The 20,601-nt window shown below is 36.6% G+C and overlaps 1 protein-coding gene across 1 annotated transcript; it reads left to right on the top strand.

Moving 5' to 3' along the window:
* Window positions 1-455: 455 nt before the first annotated feature.
* Window positions 456-19,145, top strand: TMEM181 (transmembrane protein 181; the record flags this gene model as incomplete). Its single annotated transcript, XM_010184698.1, has 16 exons — window positions 456-559; window positions 5,194-5,249; window positions 6,540-6,630; window positions 7,221-7,339; window positions 8,462-8,581; window positions 10,417-10,497; window positions 11,345-11,444; window positions 12,240-12,370; window positions 12,956-13,047; window positions 13,836-13,893; window positions 14,575-14,677; window positions 14,775-14,826; window positions 15,469-15,551; window positions 16,617-16,706; window positions 18,105-18,171; window positions 19,067-19,145. Coding segments are annotated over 16 exons (1,426 nt in total), but the record flags the coding sequence as incomplete, so codon positions are not given.
* Window positions 19,146-20,601: the final 1,456 nt, after the last annotated feature.

The raw sequence follows: 20,601 nt of genomic DNA, 5'->3' as shown, positions 1-20,601 counted from the left end.
AGGCGTGTTCTACATACAGGGTGTAGAAAACTCATCAAGATCCTGTGCAAGTAACGGAGTTAGTGATGTCAGTCTCTTTAGGTTAAGCTGTGATTGCAGGAGACATGGTATCTTGGATGTTGAAATTATTAACATATGAACTAAAAAAATGAAACTTCCCCCCTCTAAAAAGTGCTTTCTCTTACTCAAGTCTTAGGACAGTAGAAAACCCTAGCCTAAGAAGAATAGGCAAAATTAATACATTTTGATGTGTGGATGTGCGTGCACATACATATGTCTGATAATTCCTAGAAGTTATCCTTGCTCTATAAAGCAGCATTATTTTTTCTTAGTGTGCCATGTGGCCTTGGAGTTTGGTTTAATTTTCTTTGTGGAGAAATGAATGGGTCTGGGTTTTTTCCCACTTTAGAAATATGACCGACAGCTAATTCTGTGCTTTCTTTTGCTTCCCGTAGGCTGGCACCGATGCGATTATATACACTGTCCAAACGGCATTTTGTTCTGGTCTTTGCAGTATTCTTTGTTTGTTTTGGTTTGACAGTCTTCATAGGAATAGCAGGTAAGAATGTTGTCTTTTTAAAACATTACAGTTCTTGTATTCTTTGTCTAAACCTGTTAGTATTTACAGATGTATTTAAATGCTAATAAGCTTACTGCCCCTGAGATTGCTGAAGAAGAATTAGGTTTGACAGGGAGGAGGAAGTGTTTCTTCCATCTCATTTCTTCATAGGAGTGCTACCTACACAGATTTGGTATTTGCAACTGCTTTGCAGGGGAGAGTCAGTAAAGTAAAACAAAACCAGCTTCATTGTAACCGAATTTTTCAGCAGACTGCTGTGTTAATTTTCTTCTTTGTATTTCAATTTGTAAAATTATGGTGCTAATACTTCATTTCCTGTGAGGAAGCTGATAACTGTTTGTAAAGCCTTCTAAATGTTCGGGTGATAAATGCTACAGAAATATAAAATATTTTAGTATTTAAAAAATATGAACTTCTGTTGTCAGACATATATGAGCTCTGTGGGAGTCATGATGTGATATGAGAGGCTAAGCACTTAGTGCCTGCATACTTATCCTGGAGATCAGAGAGATCTGTAGAAGTCTGGTCGACAGAGATGCAGAGTGGCATAAGGCAGATGGAAAGCGTGGGAGCCCTCTGTATTTCATGCCAGAGAGCTTTTCCAGGTCTAAAATGTACTTGAAAAAGAAGTCAGCGTGCTATCACTGCAGTGTTAATAAGCTAATACTCTGCTGTCAGGGTAGCTTTGTCAACACAGAAATGACAGGGAGAGGGAAATAGAGTGACTTGTACTTATTAAGCAACCTGCCCCCCATGTAAGAATTATTTAAGGATGTTACCACCTTCCCCCATTTTACTGCTTATTTCTACATCACCCGGCGTGTCCTCCTGTGCCACTCTCTGACAACTTGTCTGTAGGGTTGTCTCTGCCCTTTAGAATGAGACCAGCTACCCAGGCCTGGGACTCGTCTGCTCCTGACTGCCTTGAAAAAAACAGGGGTTAATTGAAGGCAACTGTTGGGGCTTTTTGTGCCCATCTGTGCCTTGTAGGCAGTGCATTCTTCATAATTGCGTTCAATAATAAAATTTGTCTGTGAAATACAACCTTCTTTTCTGCTGTTTAATTGTAGCAGCCTAAGGTCCAAGCAGACTTTCAGTTCATAAAGGTTAACCACTGATATTCCTCTGACTTGTCTAAGAGTGCCAAAGGGCATTATTCAGCCACTAAAATACACTTACAAATGTGTTGTATGATAAAGGAAAAAACCCTGGAATTACTTAATTTAGTGTCATTTGGCCATTTGGTTTAAAAAGTGAATTATATCTGTAGTTGTGTATTTATACTGCCCAGTTGCAAGAAAGATGTTTTATGTAGGACTAGGCAAAAAGCAGTTCTCCTGGAAGAAAAACTGGAGCATTTAATTCTCGATCAGTAGCAGAAACTGAAGGAGGGCTGTGTTGCATTCTGTCTGTGTGCAGAGTGCTCTGATGATGTGGTGCCTTTGGGCTGGGGGACTTGGCTGCTGTAAGCAACACTTGGTCATCTGTACCCTGCTGGGGTCCCAGGACTTACCTGTGATGCCCTTCAGGAACTGGCACAGCTGTGGGTTTCTTGTCCTTGTAAGATTGATTTAGTGGAGAGTTTTGTGGACAAAGTGTGAACACAGTTCATTATTATAACTTCATTATTTTTCAAAGAATGCTGTTTACCTTGGGAGGACACCCACTGAACACCTACTGTGATGTGTTTCTTGGTTTCTGTGCTTCCTGTGAATAGAGGGAGGGGCACTAACAATAGTGTGCTCACTCATTACAGGGTGCAGTCTGAGCAAAACTCACCAAACCCTCTAAGTAAATGAAAAAGTGGGAGATACATCCATATTTTCTGTGCTACTTGAATATGCCATTGCCTATACTCAATACCTCTATCTGCGGTTTGGGAAGCCTAGCAGAAATCCTGCTTCTCATCTGAGAAAATAAAACAGTTTAATCCGAGGTGGCTGTTGCTCTTCAGTTCTTGTAGCCCAAGACAGATGCAGACTTGTTTGTTTTTTCACCAAGTTACTTTTTTTCCCTTTTCCCAATGATCTATGTTATCTCTGGGGTGAGACAAGTGCAAGGAAAATACAAGAGCTCATTTTCTGTACCTGTGCAGTTACCCTGTTCACCACCTCAGGGTGGTTTTTTCCTTTCCAGTGTGATTCTGTTAACTGAGTAAGGCTAAAAGAAAACAAGTAACAGTGTAATTTAATCACCATTTTAAAATAATATGACCACAGTGTTGTTTTGGTCAGTTACTTTAAAAAGCTTTAATTATCGCTTGCTAGAGGAGTAGCAGATGTAGCAGTAGAACATCATTATTTTTTTGATTGCTGTTTTTAAAAAATTGGGCCTATGATCCCTCTGCTTGAATATTGTTTCCTACCTTCTGGTAAAAAACTCACCTTTTTTTTAAAGGTTCATTCTGGTTTTTTTTGTTAAGACTTAAATATTGAAATATGATGACCTATCAACTGTGAGCACTTATTGAAACTGATTATGCTTTTCAAAATGAAAATACATTCCAAAATTGGCCCTGTTTATGTGTACTTGAGAACTGAAAAGTTCAGTGACACAGAACTGCCTTTATAGTGGGTGACTGTTAGTGAATTTAAACTGCAATTCTAATATGAAGCTTTGAGTGTGATGGGTGAAATTCTTCATTTTTCCATTTAAAGACTGTAGGAAGGTTAATATTGTAATTACAGTGGTTATAGAAACCCAAGCAATGCTGCATGTTAAGAGCTGTGATGACAGCTAACCTGAAATACTTCTTGCATAGAATGATCCCATGTTGCTAATTTATAAACTTCCTTCTTTTCCATTATTTCTCTTTAGTAACTTTGAAGTCCATGGCTTTGTCAAAAATTGCTTTTCTTGCATATTTTTTCATACTAAGTTTGTGACTGCAACAGCATGTTTTGAGGATTAGTTAATGACATTAGATTGCCAGACCCTATACGTAAGGAGAGAGACTGGACAGAAAAATCTTACTGTGGATGAGAAGCCTCTAGAGTGACCCAGATAGACATATATATGTCTTGCTTATGTCCCTACCTGCTATACATCTCTGTGTTCACACTTCAGTATATAGATACAGACCTCTTCTTACTCTTCCCTGTCATTTTTCTGGTTTAGTTCCATTGTGTATGTACATAGGCATGCATGAATACATACTTTTGTGTGTGTACATACATACATACATGCATTCCTCTTCTCCCCAGTACCATGTATTTTTGCATACCTAAGGCAGCTAAGGGGAAGCCTTACCGCTGTCTATAACTACATTATCAGAGGATACAAAGAAGATCAGGCTAGGCTTTTCTCAGAGGTGCATGATGATAGTGAGAGGCAACAGACACGAGCTGGAACATAAGAAATTCCAGTTAGAAATGAGAAAATTTTTTTCTTACCGTAAGGATGGTTAAACACTGGAACAGGTTGCCCAGGGAGGTTGTTGGAGTCTCTGTCCTTGGAGGTGTTCAAGACTTGACTAGACTTGGCCCTGAACAAGGGTAATTAAACAAGAGGGTGGACTAGGTGGCCTCTGGAGGTCTCCTCTATCATAAATTATGATTTTTCTTGCTTCCCATATACTGCATACAGAATTAGAGGTAGGATTTGAGTGGATGGCTGCAGTTGATCAGTACATGTTAAGTACATATGTCCATATCTGGAATGACTGGAGGTATGGTTGCATGAAAATTCTGGTAGCAAGCTGAACATCTCCCACTACAATTGAATGTGAAACTCCATTGATTAAATTAATTGTCTGCATTAGGAGAAAGTGTTTATTGAACTTTTATGCAGTTATTTTTATTTATGTGATGATATACACTGTATGTTATAGTCCCAGATTTCTATAGAGAAGGAGGGGCCCAATCTGAGTAGACTGCAAACTGTTACTAGATAAACATGCGGGTATCTTGACTTGAACAGACCACTGTGATGAAAGTTCAGGACTAGCCAGAAAGTACTCTTACTGTGATTGTACAAGCAAGTACACTACAGGTACATAAAAGGCATTAGCATCATGCTCAAATAGAATGGGATGTGTTTGCCCTGGTACCTGGGCCTTGAGTGCAGTGCATTATGGACACTATGCTCTACGTAAACAGGTAATGATAGCAGTTTGGCTATGGAAACTTTATAGTGTGATTAAATATGCTGTTTTTTCCAAGTGGTTTTTGCAGCCCTTGTTGAACTTCAAGTTTCTGTAACAACAGTGTCACTGGTGGTCAGTTAGCTTTTTCTGTAGCTGAGTGCTTTCATGACTACAGCATACAGCTTATCTTGGGAAAAATACCATGTAGTTTGTTCTAGTGGTTTAAAGTACACATGCAGGGCTTCTGACATGGAGTTCTTGGTTTATAATTTACTTCCTATGTAATCATGCCTAGAAATACTATGGCAGAGAGACTTAAAGGAACATTCAGGCCAAGTTTATTAATTATATTGAAATGTCTAAATGATTTACCCTTCAGCTCAAAGAATTGAAAAGTAGGATACTATTTATGTGCTTTGCCGGGAAGTATTTTGTACAGTCTTTTGAAATCCTGTAGTTATGTTGTTACTTATCAGTAATACACATACTTCAATACTGTTTTCTTTCTTCTTTCCTATGTATTTTGTAGGTCCTAATGTAATTGAAACTTCTGTAGCGAGAACCGACTTAAATAACAGCTTAAAGGTAAGAGTTAATATCATTGGATTAAGTGAATGACTTTATTTGATGTCAGTAATATTAAACACTCCCCTCCTTCACCCACGTTATTTTAAGTATTTCTATTTTTACTGGGAAACGTCTTGGCCACATGGTGCTTTCCAGTTTGAAATGGAATATTATACTACCACTGTGTTATTTCATGAGTGGCCCAGAAGCAACTTCTAGTCTCTTACTTTTGTGAGCATGTAAGGTAGATAATTCTGTGATGTTTCTGCACAGTAATTTCTAATAAAGTAACACTTGAGTGTTGATATGATTCCCTGATGAGTTCATATTTGAGATTCTTCTAGAGGGTCCAGAAATAGAAACTGAGAAAATAAACTGAAAAACAATGCTCTCAGTGGCAACTAATGATCTCCCTTTTGTGATCTTCCTTTCTATCAGCTAGGAAGGAATATTTCTTTTTCTTGATAACTGTTCACTGCCATGAGAACAAGGCATGGGCTCTGGCTTCCTAACATGAGCCTTCACATTCATTTTCTTGAAAGCTTTCATATTTTGGTTCTCAGTTCTTGCATTTTTGTTTCTGTCCAGCTCTTTGCTGCAGCCTAGTATCTAAAGTAATTTTTTTGAAAGTGCTAAAAAGGTTTTGTAGTTTTGTTTTGATTTTTTAAAGTAATTTTTCTTTCAGTACACTGGAACACTTCTTGTTTTGGTCTGTTAGTCACCTATGTATGTTTGAATTGGTACGATGTGATAGGTGGATTTTTTTTTTCTAAAGCGTATTTTTATATCAAATAAGAAAAGTCTTTGCTGTGTGTATGTTTTGCCTGTTAATGATATCTTGCATGCTTTTGAGATGAATATGGGATTTTTAGACAACCTAGTGGAAGAATAATTGTTGTTTTTGTAATTATAGATGAACAGGTTTAAAACTGTGTAGCAGATGAGGGGTCACAAAGCTGACTTTTGATGTAAAGTGCTGGAAATGACTTTTTATTTTTCAGGCTAGATCTTAGGATTTTGTTTTTTGTAGCTGAACTTTTTTGTTTTAGTGCTGCTGCTTTTATGTGCTTTAAGTAGTTGTACCTTTCCTTACTCCAATGCTGTGCAAATACATGTGCTGTTTAAGCTACTTCTCTGGAAGACTTATATTTGAGTTGCTCACCATACTGTCCACAGAGCAGCATATATTAAATCTATTCCCAGAAATATTGTCACAAATGTAATTAACATGCCTTTCATCTTTGTAACTACAGATATATCATGTAACAGAATAATAGCTGGTGCTAATCTTGTGGGGTTTTTTTACAGCTGAAGCCATTTAATTTAAGTTCACCACCACTCTCAACTTACAATCAGCAGCTGTGGCTGACCTGTGTAGTTGAGTTGGATCAGCCCGATGGTAAGAATCATTACCTAATTCTCAGGAAACTACTATAGCAATTTGTATACTGCAAATTGTGTCTTTAATTTCATCTGCCACATACATGATCTTGTTGCTTTCTGGCTATGGTTGGTGGGTTTTACCTCTGATACAGTTTCGCCCCCTCCACTTTCTGGTCCAGTAAAGACAGCATTGATCTTGAGAACTGGAAGCAACAGGTGTATGGGATAAGTGGTTTGTTTTTTCTGTGAAAACAGTAGTATCTAAAGAATCTGTGTCTCTCCTCCTGTATTTTGGGAGGAATTAGGTATGCAGATTGCAATAATATTAATTACTTCTCTGTAAATATATGAGAAATACTGTATTAGTAATTGTTGATCCGTCGAGATTCAGTACAGGGTATTTGTGACTTACTGCATAAGTATATAAATAAAAAGTTTTGTGGTTTTTTTTCATTAAAATATTGGATCCCTATTCCAGTAAAGTATAACTGAATAACTTTGAGTACTCTTTGGATATCATATGTGTGTTAAACCGTATTTGGAGCTCTGTTTGAGGCATCGTTTCTGCATGTAGCAATAGCGTCATGTTTTCTCTTTTAATTACAGTATCCCTCAAAAAGAATGTTACTATGACAGTCAAAGTGCTTGGAGTGGTGAAGGATGGAAGCACGCCATATGTTAATAATCAAGTTCACAATCGGACAAGATTACTCAGTTGTGCACAAGTATGTGCCTGTTTAAACAGAACTCAGATGCAGTACATTTTCTTTAAATGTATTTGTGTGCATGTTACATTATATTGCAAATGAGAAGAATATATCTGTTAAGCATGTCTCAGGAAAGACTCTGGAGTATAGTTTTATTTATAATTGCAACCTAGCTAGTAGTGCTGAGCAAGATACCTACCTATCTGTCTTTTTCTGTTTACTTCTGTGACTTGTGTCAATTGCCCCTTAAAGACTCCTCTTTCTTGTTGGAGTAGCTCTCTGCCAGCAAAGCAATGTGTCCTGCTTAGTCTCCTAAACACACTTAGCAGTACTGAGTAGAGGAATATAGTAGCAGAAGATTGGATATAGGGCTCCAGAGGAGAGAAAGATTTTCCTCCAACACCTAGCAGAGAGTCTGGTGGAAATCAGCTGGCATCTGTGTTCTGCAAAAGCCAAATTTATTGCCACCTCTGAAGAAATGTTTAAGGTTTTGAGTTTCTAGTATATTTTTCACTGAATTTTTAAGCTTAGAGACATCCAAAACAGCTTCTCCAGATGAAAGTCCTTTGGGAAGGCCATAGCTGAAGCTTTTTGTGATAAGCATATAGGGTAAATAAAATGTTTTATTTTTATATAGATACACATATGTATGAAATCTACAGAAATTAATGAACAGTGTTCCATTAGATTTAATTCCACGCAGTCAAAAGAGCAATGTGCTTGGGTTTTCTCTTTCCTCCTCTTAACTTTTAGAAATGAGTTAGTACAAGATAGCATTGGATTTTACAATCTGATGGCCTACAGCTTGACTGACAAGAATTATTTAGATCCTTCCTTGTGCTGCAAGCAGTTCCTTTCACCTGCTTCAGTGAAAAGCTGGCCTTGTTTATCGGTTCAATCTTTGGTCCTGCTGACTGACTTTATCAGTTTCTTCTGCTTTGTCCAGTATCTTTCAAGAAATTCTTTATCTGCAGGTATTGTTTGAGTCTTACTCTGACTGATAAAGATTGGTAAGGCATATAATAAATATCATTAATATCTGACCACTTAGAAACAAATTCTTCAACCTATACTAACAGTGCATATTCTGGAATAAATGGAAATCTTTTACATACTGTTTTTCACTGTATGTGTTCACAGAAATGCAGTGAAATCATCGTTGTTCACCTTGGCTACCTGAACTACACTCAGTATAACATATTTGTTAGCTTTGAAGATCAAAATAAGTTAAGATACACCATCCAGAATATTACTTTCACAGTAAGTACAAAGTTTTATACTAGCAAAAGAGATCTCTTTAATTACTAATGTTGTAGAATTTTGCTTTAACTGTAATAAAAAAGTTATCTCATTTTTTAAGATAAAGGTGCATCGTAGCTAATTTTTCTCATATGAGAATTATTATAGTATTTGCTGTTAATAAGAGTCTAGACCAATTTCTTTTAACTAGAAGGAAATCTTTTTCTTTTAGAACTGCTGATGCTGTTTTCTGGAACAGATAAATTCAGTCTAATTCCTGGGAGGTATTTTTAACAGTAGGCAAGCTAGACTAGAATGTCCAGTTTTCTGCATTTACTTATAGAAATGATGCCCCTGTAAAGCATGGTATCTTTTTCTGCCTTTCCAAGAGGTGTATCTGAATTAGCAAGATTTTTCCAGACTTTACAAAAGTGGGGGCAGAAAGATTTAACAAACTCAATGAAAAATGAAGTTGTTGTTTTTTTCTTACTGTGCTTATGAGAAAGAGAAAAATGTTTATGTAGGTAAAATAGCAGGCTAATAAGTTAATTCAGTAAAATAATCCCTAGTGAAATAGCTAGCTCAGTTCATAGTGCTAAAGATTGCTTATAAAACAGTTACATCACCAGTGTGTGTTATTGGCTCCAGAAAGCAATTTAGAAGCATTTGCATTTAAACCAAATTTAGAATACAGGTTACTATAGTATATTCTACATGTGTGCAATATTCAGTATGTCAGAGCAGGCAGCAAGCAAATATCTTACTGTAAAGCTAAAGTGTTTATTATATACTAAGTGAACTTTCTGAATATAATATTTGTAATATTCTAGTGCATAAAGCACATCATTAAAATAAGGGGGCGCAGGGGAAAACCAAACTTACAGACCCTTTGCTTAGCCCCAGATTTCAAACAGGACAAAGTTTTGGAGCATTTACAGTTGTGTGGTTTATTATCTTGCTTTGCAAGCTGCCTTTAAGGCAGGCTTGTGTGCAAAACCAAAAAGCCCGAACCCAAAAGCCCCGCCTTCCTGCAGCAACTGAAATTGTCAATTCACTTCATTATCACAGTGGTTTATGGTGATCTCAGTTGAAATCAGAGTGTCTTTTGTATAGTGGGATTCTCTAAATATATTTTTCATTCTACATTTATGACTTAAAAAGACAAGACAGAGGTTCACAGATTTAATACATTGAAAGGTAAAAATTCTTGTTCACATGGGCGAAGCATGTATTATACTCAGGAGTTTAAATTTCAGAAGTGGCTTCAAAAGAGAAAGCATGCCAGGTATGAGATAAATTGTGAACAGAGCAGAGTTTATGCAAACTGACATGTTATAATTAATATTTTTGCCTTTCTAATAATTTGAGAAGGAGCTTTTTCTTCTTAACCTATGAAAAAAGTTTTTTATTTCTGGTTAGCTCATTTATTCTTCCCTTACTTGATTTTTTTTTTCCGCTTCTGAAACAAGAGAATAAGCTTTAAGAAAACAAACCCATTACAGGAAGCGTGACTGTACCTTATCAACCTCTTCATAATCAGTTTATGCATCTGACCTTGGTAATGAAGAAGAACATACTGGATTTACTCAGTTATTGACATTCAGACTTAGAACGAAATTGCAGTTGAATCAATGAAGAATTTCCTTTTTGTTCTGAGAAGTGCTTTAACATATGACAGCACACTGAGTAGCAATTTACCTTTTTTTTCCATGATGACATGGTAGAATTTGGTTATACCTTTAAATTTTTAAAAGGCAGAGAACTTTTCAGTATCTGTAGAAAGTGCTAGTTATTTGTGCTGTATGGACTCTGTCAAAACATTGTTCATTGGGCTATTTTCTTCTGTTTTCTTGTAGTGGAAGACCTACAATCCAACTTTTTCACAAGTGGAAATATGGTTCCGATTTGTCTTTGTAGTTCTTACCTTTATGGTCACGGTAAAATTTTGTTTCGGTTTTTCTGGAGTATATTATGTAGGCAGCTGATAACACTGCTCTGCAGTGCTGTGTTTAGTAACAACCTTGGGCAGCAGAGTTGAGCTGTCACTGAATGGGTGTAAAAAATGTTTACTAAATAGTTACGTAGTTGCTGCTTTTATGTTTTTACAAGTGGTATTGAAGGGACATTAATAAAATACGATAAATGGGAAAAGTTGTTTTTCCACACTCTGATTTTGAATTTAACAGAAAGAATTATGCTTAAACAAAGGAATTTGTGATTGGATGCTAGAATTTTTTTTTTTTGCAGTGCAGGTAGGCTTACGCATTGGAATAGGATGCCCAAAGTGTGGGCTTACTGTCTCTGAAAATGAGCAAAGCTCAGTTGAACATGACCTTGATCTAACCTGGCTTGACCTCTGAAAAAGAAACGTTGGGGAAAAAAACAAACAACCCAACATAAAATCTAAAGTGCAGAATTTTCGCTCAGTAGGTAACTGTGAATGTGATATAGAATCTGCGTTTTTTTTAAGAAGTGAGTTCAAGTGGAAATTGTTGGTAGTGTGTGACCAGTAATGCGGCAATGTTTTTTTCATACGTTGTTCATATGCACAGTACTATAGCTGGTTTCCTTCTCAGTTTCCTTGAAAGATGAAGTAATTTGCATTGGGGTAAGCCAGCAAACTTGAAGCAGAAGTAGAAGCTAGGAGATATAGCTCCTGTTTTGCAAAGTTCTCAGTGGCAAAGACCTCATGAAGTAACTGTTGCAGTGTGCTGTGTTATCTCTTTACTCTGGTAAAACCATTAAGGTTGTGTATCTGCCTTACAAATTTTTGTTGTTTTATAGTGTCTGTTTGCACATTCCCTGCGGAAATTCTCCATGAGAGACTGGGGTATTGAACAGAAATGGATGTCCATCCTCCTTCCCCTTCTGCTACTTTACAATGGTACTTCTATCCTGGAATTTTTAGAAAAGCTTCCTTTTTTAAAAGAAAAAAGCAAAAAAGAAGCGCACGTGTGAGGGAGAAAAGGCAAAATGGAATTTGGCCTTGAACTTATAAGTAGCTGCTTATAAGGCTTCAGGAAACTAATTAAAAATACCAAACCAAGCAAAAAAAAAACCCCTACAACAACAAAAAAACCGCCAACCCTTTTTAAGTGTATCAAATTCAAGGGCATAAAGAGGTGGATTTCATTCTTTTCAGTCACATGAATGTCAACTCTATTTGTTTGAAGCTCTGATTGGAATAGGTGGCTGCAACCATACTGAACTTTTCATATAGTGATGTATAAATGCGACTTCTGTGTTTGTCTACTAAGTCTTACTTCTTCAAATTTTAGATACACTTCAGTTAAAAATGAAGGCTACTTTTAGTCCCATAAACCATGTCAAATTCTAGCAGTTCCAAAAGAATATTTGTCTTTCAATCTTTCTATGACAATTTTATAGGTCATCACCAAGAACAGTAGTTTAGTGAAAAGTCTAATAAAACCTGAAATCTTCTAGAAATGTTGGCAGCCATTTCAGACTATTTCTACAGCATGGAGGACTGCTGCTGGAGGCACCATTTTCTTTGTAAAATAAGATACAGCAAACTTCAGTTTCATTTACTGGTGTAATTTGAAAAATCTAGGGGCGTTTTTTTGTTCCTTGGAAGATAACGTTCTGCTTTACTTTCTGTAATGGAAAAGACTGTGCTTTTCCCCTTCTGTTTTACCTTTTTTTTCTTGTTTTGTTACAGATCCATTTTTCCCCCTTTCTTTTCTGGTGAACAGCTGGTTTCCTGGAATGCTGGATGATCTGTTCCAGTCACTGTTTTTGTGTGCGTTGTTGTTGTTTTGGCTTTGCGTCTACCACGGTATAAGAGTACAGGTAAGGGTGCAACATTACTAGTTACTGAGAAGACAGTACTTGTTTTTTCAGTTGCCTCTCAAAAAGCAACAAAAATTAAACCAAATTTTTTTTAAAATGAGACATTTATTTTAGTCTTAAAGTACAATGTGACACATGAAGCTTTGGAATTAAAATGATTTGTGCTAAAGTACATTGTCTTGAGGCTACCATGCCTAAATGAGATAGATGGGATAGTCTACTCTATTGCAAGACAGTCTTCAGAATTATGATGCCATTATGCTTTGTCCTTGCTTGAAGGGTTTTCTTTTAGAATATGGTGTTTGATTGTTTTTTAAACCACTTTAAAATACTTAATAAAATAAATATTAATTCTGGAGCATATTCCTCTAGTTGCAGTATCAGTGAAATATGTGGGACCTTATAAATAGGATGCTCCAAATTTAATGCATCTTATTAACACAAATGATGATACAATTTTCTGTCTTCTGTAATCCTCTGTTCATGTTGAATGAAACAAAGATGATAATTATCTTATTCTGTCAAGAATTAATGAAATCTCAAATGTGGGTTCTCTCATTCACAACACTTTTGTTTTCTCTACAGGGGGAAAGGAAGTGCTTAACTTTCTATCTACCCAAATTCTTTATTGTTGGACTATTGTGGCTGGCCTCTGTTACACTGGGAATATGGCAAACGTAAGTATTTTAAAATTCAGTGCAGAAGTAACAAGCTGAGAGTGTTTAAGAATGAGAAGGTTGCTTATAATTTGTGGTATCTGTTTCTAAATGCTCTGATTGTGATATGGGAATGAAGCTCAAATTCTTACTTCTTTTTGTTTTGCAAATTGTGACTGATTTGAAAACAGAATTCCCCGTGGAAGGTCTAGTAGTACATAGTTTTATAAATGAGAATGTGATCTAGATATCACTACTTCATCAATATGTTATGGCTTCCTACAATGCTCCCTCTAGCACTGCGTCCCAATTAGCTTTTAGTATCTGAAGCAACAGTTTCTCTGTAGTTAATTATTACACAATTTGACCAAACTTTTTCAACTATTAAACCTGCTTGTGCTAATGCAGAATTGCTATGAGGGAAGGGCTTATACCACAGTTATTTCTTAAATATAATTCTTATCACCAAGGATAAGTTTTAAATGCTAAATCCTGAAGCTTGTAGGAATTTATGAGATTATACACTTTCTAAAAAATAAGTGGGAACATTAGACATGCTTACAACTGAAATCCTCCGTATTCCTTGAAAGTTTGATTTGGGAAGAAGGAGGATGTCATGTAATGTAAATTGTCATGACTCAATTGGAATCAGTGGCGTTGCAACAACTTATTCAGCCAAAGCCTTTAGTTATATATAAACTCTGTGTAGTAACTTTAAACCTTTCCTTTGTTAGTGGGTTAGTACAGGTTTTTGACCTTGTCTTTTGTAATGGTGTATGTACCACTTTTTCGTTTTGAATCTTTTCTAGTGTTAATGAAGTACATGATCCTACGTATCAATACAGGGTTGACACAGGTAATTTCCAGGTAAGTCAGAAATGTTTTCTTGCTGTTAAATTGTCAGGTGGAGTTAAGCAATACAAGGAGGTGGGGTTTGTTCTTCTGTTAAAATCTATAACACAATTTAGAAAATAGTGAATGCTGATCAGTTGGTCTTATTCTGACTAGGTTACTTTTAATTTTGCTTTAGAACATGCATAGGCCATATTGAGCTCCATCCCAATGAGAAGAGTAAATTGTCTTGCAAATCTGGAGACTTAAGCACAAGTTCAGTCACAAACTCTATTGTGACAGAAAGACTATTGAAAGAAAATTTTTTATGTCTCATATTAAATCAGTTTTGTACATCTTTACTACTGAAAAGATCCCCTGTCCTAGTAAATTTCATACTTTCTTGTTGTAAAGGAAGATCTGATTTATACATGTCCTTGTATTGTTCTCAGAAACTGTGTTTTCAGAAGATCATTGAGGTTCAGCTCACTGTGGACTCGGCGAACAAAATGATAATTCTATTAAGCATCCTTTCTTTACATTCCCCAAAAAGCTACCTTGATGTTTAGCCATCCTGCTTTTGTACTTACTTTCATGAACCTACTTTGCCTAAATAAATGGACTATTCTATGTTGTGCTTTGGGAAATGATTTTCACTGAGGGAGGAAGGAATAGATCAAACTGTGTTAAATAATGAAAATAACACTCTTCTCATAGGGAATGAAAATCTTCTTCCTTGTGGTGGCAACCACATACGTTCTCTACCTTTTGTTCCTGATAGTGAGGGCGTGCTCAGAGCTTCGTAACATGCCTTATGTTGGTAAGGAATATTTCTCTTGATTCTTCCCCAGACAGGCTTACTTCTCCTAGATGTAGTTGTAAGTTTACTAATAACCACTTTTCTCAATCTTTTTCAGATCTCAGGTTAAAATTCTTGACTGCATTAACCTTTGTAGTGCTTGTCATTAGGTAAGGCTTTTCAAAGTGCATTTCTCAGTACTGTAACTTTTATAACCTTTTTTTCAGGGCTTTGAATACATTTTGTTGATAAAATTGTCAGTGAAACTGAGGAATGTCTTTTGATATGATTGTTACAGCAAGCATTTCTTAATTTTTTAACCCTTCTTGAGACTTTTAGAGCTAACTTCATATTATTTCCATTACCACAGCAATACACTGCAAGATTTAGAGGTTCACTTAGCAGAGATGTTTTCTGTACTGCTGAGTGGTCTGCAGTACACTGTTCACCTCTTTTAGAGCTTTGTAAGCTTCACTCAGTCAAAGCAGAAGTTTAGAATTAGTTTCTTAGATTATTGTTGCTGTCTGTCTCTCCCACTCCAGTCAGTTATTTCAAATTACTGTTGGCTCTTGTGTTGCCTGTAGTGGATGAAATCTGAGGGAAATAAGACCATGGGATTTTTTTTCTGCTTTACTCAGTTGATTGCTGACATTTAATCACAAAAGAATAATTCTTAATTTAGAACTATGAAAGTAAATGTGTCTTAAAATAAATGGTCAGCATGTTCATGTAATAATTTCCTCATATACTCCTATATCAATTTTGTGGTTTAAAGACACAGTACACCTCCATGCTTTAACTTCTTTCCACAGCATTGTTATACTCTACCTACGCTTTGGAGCACAAGTTCTACAGGACAACTTCGTTGCTGAGCTGTCAACTCATTATCAGAATTATATCCTTGTATTGTGATACTGCTCAACTAGGAGTGTTAGTCTGTTTTCATACAGAAGGTACTTAAAAATGGTTTACCTAAGGGCTGAGACCTTTGACTTCGAAGTTTGATGTCAGCATTTTGTAATGGCTCTTTGTAAAGATTATGAGCTGAGACAGTTTCAGTATAATTTGTTTATATCATGTAAGCCACAGCTTTCTTCAAAAGGAATGAAGGCCTAGGTATGCACGCATTCAAGTAATTTTAGCAAGTTATTGTGACAAATTTGCCCCTGTTTGCTGCATGAATTCAGTTTGCTTTATATCTATCGGTTGGCATGGGGCATACAAGATATTTGAGAAATTAATAGTTTAGAAGTCACTGAAAATGTGTTTGTGTATTGATCCAAGTGGAAGAGGTATTGTAGTGGTGCATGTGGAAGAAGTCATATCAGAGAAAATTTAAGTGACTTGAGAGAGACTATTTCTGATGTCTCTTGGCAACAGGATTACAAACTGTATTGCTGGATCTGAACCATGAGATCCTAGTTCATTCTACTTTCTGAAAGTCCTTGTGTGATTGCAATGGCTCCAGTTACTGATAAGCTCAGATACGTGTTGGGAGCTAGTAGAAAACAATATGTAAAGCCCTGAGTATTTTCCCAAAATGATGGTAAGAAGCCATCTTTAGAGTTCCATCTACAGATAGTCCTTTTTCCTTCCTTTTTTTAAAATAAGCAAAACAAAACAACCCCACCTGAACACCTGACTTCCTCAGCTTTCCTCTACCATTGAAGGCAGAGTTATTCAATTTACCATGCACTCCGCCACTCAAAAGCAGACTTTATCTCACCAAATGTTACTTGTGTTAAAGCTTTGACTTCAGTGGGTGCTTTACCTTGAAATAGTTTGAGTAATTAGTTGTCACTGACTTTAAAACATGCAGTTTTGTTTAGCCATTCATGCTCTCAAACTTTAGCAAGGTAAATATAATTTCCATTGAAAGAGCTTAGGTATGGTTTGGGTCTTGTTTTCAAAGTTAATAATGTATGGAGCTATATTGAGCAATATCCTTGACACTTACTACCAGCAGAATTCTTATCATTTTATGGTTTACTGAACTTCTATCTCTACACATTAGCCTTCGTGTATTCCCCCTCCAAGAATGCACTATATGGTAAGTGTAAGCAATTGTCTGGCATATTAGCAGATACTGTGTAACACCTTTATCTTTTGATTGTCTTGTTAGTGTTTCAATTTTCTTTGAGTCAACATTAGCAGAAGCTGCACTGCTCTTGAGCAAATTGGTGTTGGAAATATGAAGGAACATATAAAATGTATACAACTAATTATCTAGACTTGAATTCTTATGCACTTAGATGAAGCTTGTAGTCAGTACAATGCGTGCATATAATGCACTGACTCACAGCCAGTCCTTAAGGAGCAACAATACTTCATTTGTATGTTGTTTAATCATCACATGATGGTGATAAAGCATTATTGCTCTCTAACAGATAGATTCTGTAAAATAAATATTTATACTGAGTGCATCTTCTGCCTTAAGCATTGAGGTTAAAATATAGAACCATAGAACATCCCAGGTTGGAAGGGACTAGAAAAGATCATCTGGTCCAACCTTCCTTGGCAAAGGGAGCCTAGATGAGGTTATCTATCACCCTGTCCAATCACATCTTGCATGCTGAGGGGTGCGCGGGGGGCAGGCACTAAATAGTGGAGATGGTCCTTTCTCTAAACTTTTTAGAGTAGAGATGGATGGAACTGTTACAGAAAAAATGGTATTTTTCCATTAAGAAAGAAAGAAGGAATGGCTGAGTGAAAATAAAGTTAAAAACTTGCTGTTGCATTGAAAGAAGTATTAGTTTGTAGAAGGCAGAAAGTAAAAAGCTGGCAGGAAAAAGATGTCTATGGCAAATCGCTGGATTGAATTTTACTTGCATACAGTTATGAACTGCAGCTATGCAGCACAGACTATGCAAGAAACAAAGATCTTAACACACGGTAGAGGGAATTGTCATAAATGGCCAATGGAAAGTATTTGTTTCCTTTCCTCTCACCATGAAGGTACGAGTCCTTCCTTCAGCTGTTACAAGGATGGAAAATAATTGCCTGATCCTTGACTTGCATACAAGGGATTACAACTTTGGTGTGCTTATATCTGTAGCTTAGAAATGACCAAGCAGTTAATGAAGTCTCTGCTTTCTAAATACATATGAATTTTTGAATAATGAAGTCTGACTTAATTACTCTTATGTGCAGGTTGAAATAATATGGCATAGAAAACGGCACAAGGGAGGAAATCTGCTTATACAACGTGGAGAATATCTATCTAAAATAAGATGAGATAGTTATGTCATCTCCTTAATTCTTAAGAATACCATCATATGGCTGAAGGCTGAAGAATTTAAAGGAGAGAATTCCTGTTTGGATATAGTTTTGTTAAATTGTAGTTGTGCCTGCTTTGGAAGTTGTCAAGTGTTGCTTCACTGTTGGATTAAAAGTACAGCCACATTTCTTTATTTAATGTGCTAAATTCACCCTTATTTGTATTTTCCAGAATCACAGTTGAAAGACAATCCTGCATTTTCTATGCTGAATGATTCAGATGATGATGTGATTTATGGGTAAGATTATAAAATACCTATGGAGAGTTACTTTTGGTGTGTTCTTTTTGTAATGTTCTTTTCCGTAGTCATTAAATAAGCGAAGGCTTTGTAGGTTGCTGGTGAATGTATTCTGCCTAAAGAACAGAAACATAACCTTATTCTGAAACAGAAATGCAATAAGAATGCATGTTGGTTTCTTTTCTGGTTTTTTTTTTTTGTTTCTAAAAGGGATTGCCATAGCACTGATACAAACAGGTAAGTAAATATTAGGGTGCTGGCAGGTCATGGGATGAAGGCAGCAAGAGATGTGAAAGGCAAGTGCTTCTTTTTAAACCAGGAAGGACTGCAGGAGTCAGGTAGAGTTAGCAGAGAGGCAACTCATATGTAAATGCTTCAGGGAAGGAGAATGGCTCTTCCACCAAAACTTCCTAGACTTGTGTTTATGTAACATAAGAATTATAGTAGCACTTAAAAGCCATCCTGATCGGGTGTCACTGTGCTAGACACTGAACAGACTCATTATCTGCCTTTGGTGTTTTCACCTCTGAAGTGGCTGGAACAGTGGGGATGGGAGTAATACTGCAGTAAGCTGGACAAGCCTGTGCTGGCGTACCTAGACGCGCTGAGATAGCTGGCCTTGGTTTAGTTACATGAGTAGTGTAGCACCAGCTTGCTTCTAGACTAATCCTTGTGGAGAGTGGCTTGTAGTTACTGGAATAGCTCTTACTGCCATCATCCTCTGGAGAGAAGTCATAGATATTGCTCATATCCCCAACAAGGAAGGAAAACAGATACCAGCTTCTTAGTCAAATAACCATTTGATGCCTCAATGTAGTTTAGAATTTTGCTATTTATTTTAGACTGCCTGTCTGAACACCACGTTCAGAATTTGTAACAAGTATCTGTTCCACAGGAGTGACTACGAAGAAATGCCACTTCAGAATGGCCAAGCTATTAGAGCCAAGTATAAGGAGGAATCGGACAGTGATTGATTTTGATGTAGACAGACTTGTTCATCTGGAATTAAACCAATTTTTGAAGTTTTCCTAGATGGACAACTTCCTTGGCTTCCTTATAGTCTGCTGTCATCTGAACACCTACTCCCAGGAAGGACATCCTGCTTCTATTTCTGTTTACAAAGTTAAAAAGGAAAAGGATGCTTGAAGAGGTTGTGGTGAAAACTTAAGAAACCAAAATTTGTACACGTCTTATAAAATGCCCAATAGCAGGATGTCTGTGGACTAAATTCTTTAAGTCTGCTTCCATTTAGAAGTGTCACTGATTAATGCTGATTTTAAAATTGCTTCCTTGCTGCTTGGTTTTTTTGGTTGGGCTTTTTCTTTGAGGATTATGTACAGCATACTGTCATTCATCTGTTGCATTTGTGTTAGCTCCTTTGTATAATGTCCGCTGCTGTACAAAGTGCTTCACTTCCCTTTCAGTTTTCTACTTTAGTCTTTTCAGTTGGAGGCAGGAAATGAAGCGGTTTAGGTTTTTCTCTCTCTTTTTTTTTTTAAATGCAAGAAAACACAAGCTTTCCATTCTTCTTTTGAAGAAGCAACACAGACTTAAGACCATTTTAAAAATTCATTTAAATTAGTTTACCAGATTTGTCAGTGCAGGATATTTGCAAAAGTCAAGTTCTGGTGAGCTAAAATAGCCTCAGTGGTCCAAAAGTATTTGTGTAATCTGTTTCACAACATGGTTTACTGCCACAGCAGAAGTGTCTGGTTTGTTTTTTGGCTTTGTAAACAGCCCTTTCAAATTGAAGTATTTAGGCAGCAACAAATCTCAGAAAGAAGTCCGTATTCTTTGTTCTGAGTTTTTTGTATGCCAAGGGATACTGTTACACTTACAGAGAACACAGTTTCATAGAGAATTAGAATTTCAGATTTCTGAACAATTTCATTTTTACAGGCTTTTTCTGTATCAATTTTTTTCCCTAAGTTGTATTAAGAGATAGTGGATGTACATCCCAGGAAGAGTCGTGGCTGCTTGTGTACTGAATGTGCATGAGCATTTGCTTTTGAGCGTCTTCTGTGCATAGTCCAGCTTCTTTGGGATACCACAGTCCTCACCTGTACCAATCGGAACTTGTACTGGTACATTTTGTGATGATCTGTATTCCAGTCTGGGCTGGAACAGTTACATGGGAATTAAGTATTCCTAGTACAGTGCTGCTGCTTCTCTATTTAAAAGTTGGGTTTCTCCTACATGATTGTTCAGCTCTTTATTTAAGGGGATGCTCTTTGCTTCTGTCTACTTTTGTTTTCAGGTACTTGACCTGTCTGAAAGTATCTTTTTTTTTTTCTTCATGGATTCATAACTGTGGTTTACTTTTGTAAAACTTCTCTGCCCTGCTGCTGTAGAAAAGACTCTCAAAAGCACTGTTAATGTGTTAGACAGAGAATGGTGCTGGCTTATGCTAGGGAACTGTGCTCATCAGTG

Source organism: Mesitornis unicolor, unplaced genomic scaffold, assembly GCF_000695765.1.
Source record: "Mesitornis unicolor isolate BGI_N332 unplaced genomic scaffold, ASM69576v1 scaffold18975, whole genome shotgun sequence".
In the NCBI taxonomy this organism is placed as follows: Eukaryota; Metazoa; Chordata; class Aves; order Mesitornithiformes; family Mesitornithidae; genus Mesitornis; species Mesitornis unicolor.
Note: the sequence above shows the minus strand (reverse complement) of the source record. Positions and strands in the feature narration are given on the sequence as shown.